The following is a 9274-nucleotide window of genomic DNA, read 5'->3' on the forward strand; positions in this document are numbered from 1 at the left end:
ACGCAGACAGACACCTCTTCTCTTCTGTATTTACATTTTTTTTTTTCCTCGGCGCGTCCTGCTTTCTGCTACCAAGCTGACAATTTTTTTTCTTTTTTCTTTTTTTTTATTGCTTTGAGCTTGTAAAATGTATTGCTCAATCTCAGTGAGTGAGGACGGGTTTTGGGAGCGCTGCCTGCTCTTTCCTCTGCTTAGTTTGTCACCTCATCTCCTCAGCATATGTCCCCGGCTTTTTTACCTGCAGAGACAGCGTGCATGCTCAGTCGGAGAGATATGAGTCACCACTATACATAGAATGACGGCGAGATCGATAGAGAGGGAAAAGAAATCAACAGGAGAGGGAACAGAATTAGAAAGACAAAGAGAAGGTTTGCTGAGAAATCCAAACAGCAAAGAGAGGAGGTGAAGAGTCAGAACATGAGAGGAGAGTTGTCTGCGCTTGTGCTGCGCTCTTAAAAATTCAGGTGCTAACTAGAACCATGGGGGGGGGGGTTCTTTGGCTTGGTCCCATAGGAGAACCCGTTTTGGCTCCTGGGTGATTCTTTTATACAGGTTCCACTTTGAAACCTTGCAGAGAGTTCCATCAAGAACCCAACATTAAAGGGTTGTACCTAGAACCATCTGTGAAAGGTTTCACCCAGAACCACCTGTGAGACGTTCTCAGGAGACCCCTTCTATGGTATAATGGTTCCACCCAGAACCATCTCTAACCTCACTAATCATTCTACCAAGTAACCTTGTATATTCCACGGGTTTTGTCTAGAACCTGTTCAGGTGGTTCTAACAAGAACCCTATTATATTCCAAGGATTTTTATGTACTGAGAACCTTTATATACACCAAAGGTTTTATCTAGAACCCACCCAAGGTGTTTTTTCTAGAACATACTCAGGGGGTTCAAGTATTCTATTTAGAGCTCACCCAGGAGGCTCTACTGAGAACCCTTGTGTGTTTTATCTAGAACACACTTAGTAGGCTTTACCTAGAACCTTTTCATATTCCCAAGATTTTTTCTTGACCTCACCAAGGGGCGTTCTAAATGGAACCTTTTCATATTCCTAGGGTTTTATATCTAGAACCAACCCAGCTCTTCCAAGAACCAATCTGAATCCAAGACTGTTATTTAGAACATACTCAGGTGGTTCTTTCAAGAACACTTTTATTTTGGGCTTTTCATAAACTGTACACAGGGTGTTCTATCAAGAACCCTTTTATATTATTGTAGAAAGAACCCTCACCAAAAGAGTTCCTCGAGAATTTCAACAATTTCAACAAAGAAGTCTTTCTTTCAAAAAGGGATGAAAATGGTTCTAAGTGGAACCCTTAGTCTTGCAAAGAACCCTTGACAAACAGGGTTCTTCAGAAGCCTTTTCGGTTGTGGCCCTACAGGAAGAACCCTTTTGAAATCCTTGGTTCTAAGAGTGTAGGAGCGAGATGTGTGTGTAAGTGTGCGTGTGTGTGTGTAACCAGGGTAAACAGCGGTGGTCAGGAGTATGTCGCTGAGCTATGAGAGGCCGTGTCAAACAGAGCTCGGTATTTCCTTTCCCCCTCTTTTCTCTCTCCGCTCTTTCTCCGCTTCTCTCTATCACTTTCTCTGCTGATGCATGATCTACCACTCTGTGGCATGTGGAAGGGGAGCCGTTGCTATGGCAACCCAAAGCCTGACTGGAGCGAGGTGGGGAAGGAGGGGTGGGTGCACATCAACCCGGGGAGACCTAATGCACTGCCCACACACACACACGCACACACACACACACGCACACACGGCCATGCAGCCAGTGATCAAGATTATAAAAGAGACTCTGTGCAGGGACCTACTTATAAGGTTATGGAGAGCAGAGCTGGAGATATCAGGGGCAGAGCCACACTAACTGGAGTCAATAAGATTACTGTGGACACAGCCGGCCGGGGGAAAAGCTACAGAAACGCACCAACAATGACAAACGACAAACAGATCTATCCTAATTCATCCTTGTGTGCTACAACACGGAGCAAATATTCGTTGTGGGATGGTTTTCTGGGGGGTCTCGCCATGACAACTTGTATGTTTTAATGAGCTTGTGGTTCCTGGGGGCGAATTAAATTTCCCCCCTCATCACATCAATCATAAATTTACTGAGATTTCAAACCGAAGCTGAAGCTACAGTGCTGTATATCGATGCTATGGTAAACCGTTTTTATGATTTACACCTTAGCTAATGCGTCTGCGGCAGACAAAGCAAACAGCAGGTCATCATTTGCGAAAATGCAAACTGACCCTAGAGATGGAAATGACAGCTGTTTTAGTGAACTGGGTTGGCTGTGGGGAGCCGCCTGCCCTGAGTAATGAGAGCTTTTGGCTCAGATGTACACATGCACTCTTCTTGTCTTTCCCTGTTCTCTTCTGCAACATAGACAATAAAGATATAGAGATACAGCTGTTGCACAGTTGAAAGCATATAGATCTCCCCTCTGGTGTTTGACAGTCCAGTCAGTATTAGAGAAAATGTTTGGATTGACTTTGACCTTGATGGAAAATCTGAAGCTGTTTAAGAAACAAACTAATATTTGATGGTACTTAATGCTTGAATGAATTCTAAAGTGTCTTTGAAACTGAGATATTGTTAGTTCTGAACCAGAACAGAACCAGTACAGGGTTCAACATTAAAGGTACCATAAGCGATTCTGGACAGAGGTAATCAAATACTGATGTTTCGTAAATGAGACTCAACAATCGACTATTTTACTGAACTGTGATTGGCCAAAGTCTCTTGTCACAGGCTAGATTTTTTAAAACACAGAGCCAAGAGGTGGATGACAAGTCTAGTTTTCTTTTAGACCACTTGAATTACATTATGTTTAAAGGTTATTATGAAACTTTTGCCCAATGATGCCAAAATTAGCTGCCTACCCCAGCTTTAACCATGGCCCGATGGCCTGTGTGCAATGAAAAGTTTCTCTGTGGCCACTAAGTTTTATCCACATGCTCTCCACAAACAATCCGATTTCTTTGCGCCTTTGACCATTGAATATTTTAAGAAACCAGCAAATAGTACTGTTAGCTACAGATATGTCAGGACCATGTCAGTATAGATTTACCAAGCAATTTGAATTTTGATGGCAACACCATCCAATCCTAAAGCAGATTCATTGTGGAAAAATGAAAAATGTTTAAATGTAAGAGGTTGTTTAATGTTTTGGTAAATACTCTTACTCACTCTCTTGCTGAGTATTAGACAAGATGGCTTGTGCCATGCCTGCACCGTAAATATGAGGCTACGGATAACACCCTGTTAGCTTAGCGTAGTTTAAGTCTGGAAACGGGGGGGAAACAGCTAGCTTGGCTCTGAAAAAAGATAAACAGATTCAGCATCCCTGAACCTCAAGAGCTCAGTAATGAACAAATTGTATGTGATTTGTTTAATCTGAACAAACACAGAACAAACACGTCTTTATCCATGGCTAAGCTAAACGCTTTTATTTCTAACTTCCTATTTAGCATACACACATGACAATGGTATCAGTCTTCCCGTTTTGCTCTTGACAAAGAAAGCAAGTAAGCATATTACCAAACTGTTGAACTATTCCTCAAATGCTGATTTATTAAAAATCAGAAACTGTCACTGCAGTACAGAAGATGCATTGATGGCGACTACAGCTTTAAGTCTACCAGCTGTCAGATTGGATTAGGAGTGCTGGCAAACCATGATCTTCAGGTCTCCCCACAGATTTTCAAATAGCTTCAAGTCCAGGCTTTGGGTGGGCCACCTGAGGACATTCGGGGATTTGTTCCAAAGCCAGTCCATTATCCTCGATGTGTGCTTCAGGGTGTTGTGTTGCTGGAAGGTGAATCTTTGCACCGTTCTATGGGGTATTCTTTGAGGACCTGTCTGTATTTGGCTCCGTGTGTGTGATGGTGCTGTCATCGTGCTGCAATAGTAGTGGCACCAGGTGATAGCCAGGTAATGAGCAGCACCTGGTTTTTGCCAGTTGAAATGCATGGCTTTCAGATCCGAGGATTTCAGTTTGGTCTCATTAGATCAGAGAAATCACTATTTGGAAACTCCAGGTGGGTTGCCATATGCCTGTTATTCACTAAAATGGCACTAAGATGGTGCGCTGAAGAGCCGTCCTTCTGGTAGGTTTTCTGGTGTGTTTGAAACCTGGTTAGCGTGGCCGTTGGGTCACTTTCTCCTTTCTGACCAAGGCCCTGTCTGTCTGGTTACTGCTGACCAGATGCTCTTGGAAGAGTATTTCTTCTTCGTCCACTGAATGATGGAGCCCACTGCGCTCCTGGGAACTTTAAATTCTCTTTCCCAAATCGACATCTTGACACAGTCGTGGAGGTCTACTGAGCATTCCCTTACTTTCATAGTTAACTGAGGGACATGACTGATTTCTAATTCATCTGTAGTTCACCTTCAAGTCAGTGCCACTGGTTGAGGTTGAGATTTTTCAAAAATGTCAGTAGTTGATTAACTGTTTCTTTTTTATGAAACAAATAGCAATATACTGTGGTTTTAATTCCTTCAATTTCGACATTTGTTGATTTTCTTAGTGTTCTGTGTCATTAAACAGAATTTTGGAGTCTTTTGAATAAATATGCCAATATAAATTGCCAGTATAAATTTGAATATGCTGACTTAGGCTTCTGAAAATTGTGATGATACATTTTTTACTTTTGTAGACTGTAGAAACATGGTGGTGCAACTTCTAAAGTAATGAAAACATTATTGTCCATTTTACTTTTTAATATATTATTATATCATATTTCTGCCACATTACACCAATAAATCCAAAATGCAAAAAAGTGCAATATTTGTCGATTGTGCTGTATGTCATTAAACATTTTTTTTATTTTTTTTATTGTATTTATTGTGTTCCATTTCTATCACATTGTTCCAGTAAATCTCAGTGAATGTTACACACTGGATCTTTAAGTCCTTTCTAAGGCAAATTTGCAAAATGCTACAGTTCCATTTTCTTCTATGCAGATATTTGTTGATTTCCTTAGTTTTCTGTATCACTAAACTGAAGTTTTGGTGGGCTTTAGAGTCTTGGTCAGAAAAAAACAACTGATTTGAACTTGACAACTTGGGCTTTGTTAATTATGATGGGAATGAACTATTTTCTGACATTTTGAGGACAAATAATCAAGAAAAGAAGCAACAGATTAAGAGCAGAAAATTGTCTGGAATCATACTTGAATACTTAAGTTTTTAAAAAATACACAAACATTCTAAAACCTTGTCTTCTTTGTGAAATTAGCGTATTGTATTGATAGTATAGTATAGTATGTGGACTGCTTTAAAAAATACATTTAATGAGTTTTGACTGAGTTTTAATGTGTCATAACTCACGTATTTTAAAATCTGTGGTTTCCCCCTTTAAGTCCCAGCTGCCTGCTGTTCAGCCCACAGCATCAGACAGGCTGGATTTAGCCGAGCCCAGCGGTCGTTGGTAATTGAATGATTCGCAGCGGCCTTAACTCATTTATGACGCTTTCCCGCTCAATTTAACCTTGCCTTGCTCATCAATATTGCCCTGTTGGCCTCCTCAGACGGTCAGTGAATGCTCATCGAGCTGCTCCCGGGTCTTATCGAGGTCCGATCGGGTTTTGGAGAAGCTTCCTCTGTGTTTTCCTTCCTTACTTTGAAGCTAATTTGTGTGTTGCATGTGACTAATGTGGCATGGATCTGTGTGTTTATGTCTGCCGTCTTTTCTCCCTCTTTCAGTTCCTCGTGGCGTGATCCAAAATGGAGCCCGTGTCAGGAGCCAGGCGCTCTTCCCCGTGATAAGACCCCTACCTGTAAGCCCTGTGGGGAGCAGAACCTCGGCCATAAGGTGGGTAAACGTCCGCTCTCGTTGCCCTCAACCGTGCAGTTAACGTCAGTCAGGGCTTTCCCTTCGAAAACACATTCCCTCGCAGACATACACAGACACACCCGCGCCCACATGCGCACATACAGTAGCCTTCGAGCAAACACAACCTCGCTCCAAAATTTTCCACTCACAGTTTACATAATTACATCTTTATTGTGTCCAAAAGTCAGAGGCATTCACACGCTCCCCACTGCTCAGAACATTTTATCCAGGTGTGTTTATATAACGGTCTCACACACACATAGACACACTCACACAAACAGGTTTATTAGAGGGAGAGGCCTCATGATTCAAAGAACATTCGGAGCATGCATGGACATGCACATCCATCATAGGAGCATAAGAGTATGATGGCCTGCACCGCATAATGAATTAAACATACCCAAAGTCTCACTAAAGGTATGCAGTGAATATTTGATCACTGTAAGGGGTGCATGTTTTTCTTATAAGATATTAATATGCTAACCCTCTCATTCTGAGGGGAGAAAATGTCCAGGGGACAGGGCACGCTGCTGCTGCTGCTGCTGCTGCTGCTGCTGAAGCTGCCTTTGATTTATTGGATGTCAGAATGCACCCCTGTCCTTTAATGCCTTACAGAGAAAAGTGTCTTCTGACTAATAGAGCAAAATATGTGTTGCAGTATAATGTAGAAGCTGACATATGGTGGACAGTGTTTAAAGGGATAGTTCAGTTTTTTGTTTTTTTGTTTTTGAAGCAGGGTTATATGAAGTACTTATAAGTATTCAGTGAATGGCAGTTGGTACGTCCCCAGTTTGTAGAAGCAGAGAGGGACACCTGCTCGGAAGCTCACTTCTTTTTATGTGCATGTCCAGTGAGTGTTGATGGTAAATGTCATCAACAAAAGCAATAAGTTCCACAGTGTGTGCCATATTGACTCAGGAAACTGAAAACATTTCTCCTGCTCTGTTCTTCTTCCTGTATCCTGTGATGTCACGGTGATGTCACTGGTTTTAAAGAAAAACTACAGGCTATTTCAGCTAAAATTTCTAGTCCGGGTTGCCACAGGGTGTGTTAGATGAGTGTTTTTGTCAACAGTATGTCATGGCCAACAAAGAAATAGCTACAGGCTAGGGTGGTGATAACACGGCAACGTGGGGATGAGCGTCAGAAGCTTGCGAGCGATGCATCCTGGTTCATGTGGGCACTGCTTGGAGAACTCAGCTTTCTTGTCAATATAGCACAACTGAGGAATTTATTGCTTCATTTATTGCTACTTAAAAAAAAAGTACACCTGCAAAAAATCCATATCACTGTAAGTGTACGCTATATTTAGAATATTTTCACCACTTTACCTTGCCAGACCTTTTCTTACGTGGCCTCCATGCTGTTACCCCTCACTACTTCTCTCTGTCGACTGTTGACTATCGATAAATACCTTATACAACCCCACTTCAAATGATGCAAACTATCCCTTTAAATGACTCCGCTGCAGAATCGTCACTCTGTGTGGTTCTGCCTTTAGAGCTTGCAAGGACCTTTATGTGCTGAGCAAGTTTAGGGAGCATGAGAGCTGCTCAGAATGCACTGTGTCATTTGAAAAATGCATAGGTGGCAATCTGAAAGTGAGTCTGCTCATTTCTAAAAGGAGAGGCTGACTCTTTTTGGAGATACAAGGTTTCGATCTGACCTGAGAAATATGCACATTGGGCCCTTGGGGGCAATTTGAGGGTGATAGATTATCGCTGGAACTTTTTTTTGCTTTGCAGCCAAACGCAGAGTAAACTGGAGCAGCGTCAGTGGAGTGAAGCGTAGACAGGCGGGCCACCTGGCTGGCGCTGTGACAGCAGGAGTAACAATATTCTCTCCCTCTCTGTGTCCTTGCTTTATACAGATCATCCCTGGGAGATTATCTAAGCCGAGGACAGGACAGCCCATCCCGCTACTCTCCTCCGCCCTGCAGCGAGGACCTCCAGGACGACCACACTTACAGCACCGCCAAATCCCCCAGCAGGCTGTGCTCCTCCCAAGTCGCCACCCCTTCCTCCCCGCTGGACGACGACGACGACATCATCGCCGTGGAGATCCAATCAGACGTCAAACCCGAGCCCCGGGAGATCCCGCTGGATTCTCACATTGCCACTGCCGCCGCCGCCACCTACATTTCCCAGCAGCCCCTGCGCGGACAGAGACGTAGCTCTGGGGCGGGAGCTGGGACTCTGGCGGGGAGCAGTTTGCCCTGGACCAAAAACCGAGCAAGGGGCATTAGCGACACGCTGCCGCTGAAGAAGCGGCGCGCGGCGGCGGTGGAGAAGCCGCCAGAGAGCGACGACGAGGAGATGAAGGAAGCGGCGGGGTCGCTGCTCCACCTGGCGGGGGTCAGAGCCTGCCTCAACAACATCACAAACCGCACCGCCAAGGGCCAGAAGGAGCAAAAAGAGGCCCTGAGAAACTAAAACACAAACATTAAACAAGTACATAGTCATGCAAACACACACACAGACAGCTCAAAACACGCACACACATTAAAGGGATAGTTCAGATTATTTGAAAGGGTTTGTATTGAGGTACTTATCAATAAGTACTGTATTACTTACAGTAGACGGCATTCGACACACCCCCAGTCTGAAGAAGCTGAGACATCTACAGGGTCAGCAACAAAATGTATTTTAGCTACTTTAATGGATGCACCTAAAAAAATCTGTATTACGTAAAACTTACGCTATATTTAGAATATCTTCACTGGTTTACTTTTTTTTAAATAAAGCTTGAGTTTAAATTTAAGATATCTGTCTTGGCGTCCTTTATAAGTTACAGTCGCCATTTGAACCTCAGGAGCTTGTCCAGGAGGCAGCCTTTTCTGACGGGAAGCAGCCGATATCCGTGTGAAAAGTGGTGAATTTTCCCTTTAAAAAAAAAGGACCACCTAAAATACTCAACATCAGTTTAAGTTTACACTATATTTTGAATATTTGCACCACTTAACCTCGCTGTCACACAGCCTTTTTCAACGTGAAACCACTCTTTTACAAGCTAAATATCGCTTTCTCAAAAACCAACCAAACTTCATGGGCAAAATCAGTAATTTTGACTTGCAGAACATTGGAGATGCCAGTCTACAGCTGGCTCAGTCAGTTAGTTTGTTTGTGTTACTGTGTGACTTTGTGTTTTAAAAGGATAGTTCAGATTCACAAGAAGTCACACAGTAACAAAAATAAACCAAAACATTGTGGCAAAAGTAGACCAGTGACTCCCCTATCCTATGAGATGAAATGACTGATTTTTCTTATGGAGTTTAGTTGATTTGGAGAGAGCAATATTTGAGTTATACGACAGCGGTTTCCATCCTGGACAAGCCCCCAAATAAGTTATCGCCTCTCTAAACAAACAAAGGCTGAAATGGAGACCACAACAGATAAAGGATGCCTAGACAGATATCTTAAATCCAAACTCAA

General features: G+C 42.9%; 1 protein-coding gene across 1 annotated transcript in view; it reads left to right on the forward strand.

Moving 5' to 3' along the window:
• ches1 (checkpoint suppressor 1) overlaps nt 1-8455 on the forward strand; it is an 80632-nt gene extending 72177 nt beyond the window's left edge. Inside the window, exons 5-6 of the mRNA XM_084737228.1 lie at nt 5714-5822; nt 7714-8455. Coding sequence (XP_084593354.1) covers nt 5714-5822; nt 7714-8275 — 671 coding nt within the window. The 3' untranslated portion in view covers nt 8276-8455. The remainder of the gene's footprint in view (nt 1-5713; nt 5823-7713) is intronic.
• The last annotated feature ends 819 nt before the right edge of the window (nt 8456-9274 follow it).

This window comes from Lutjanus erythropterus, chromosome 15 (genome assembly GCF_056507025.1).
Source record: "Lutjanus erythropterus isolate fLutEry1 chromosome 15, fLutEry1.hap2, whole genome shotgun sequence".
In the NCBI taxonomy this organism is placed as follows: domain Eukaryota; kingdom Metazoa; phylum Chordata; class Actinopteri; order Lutjaniformes; family Lutjanidae; genus Lutjanus; species Lutjanus erythropterus.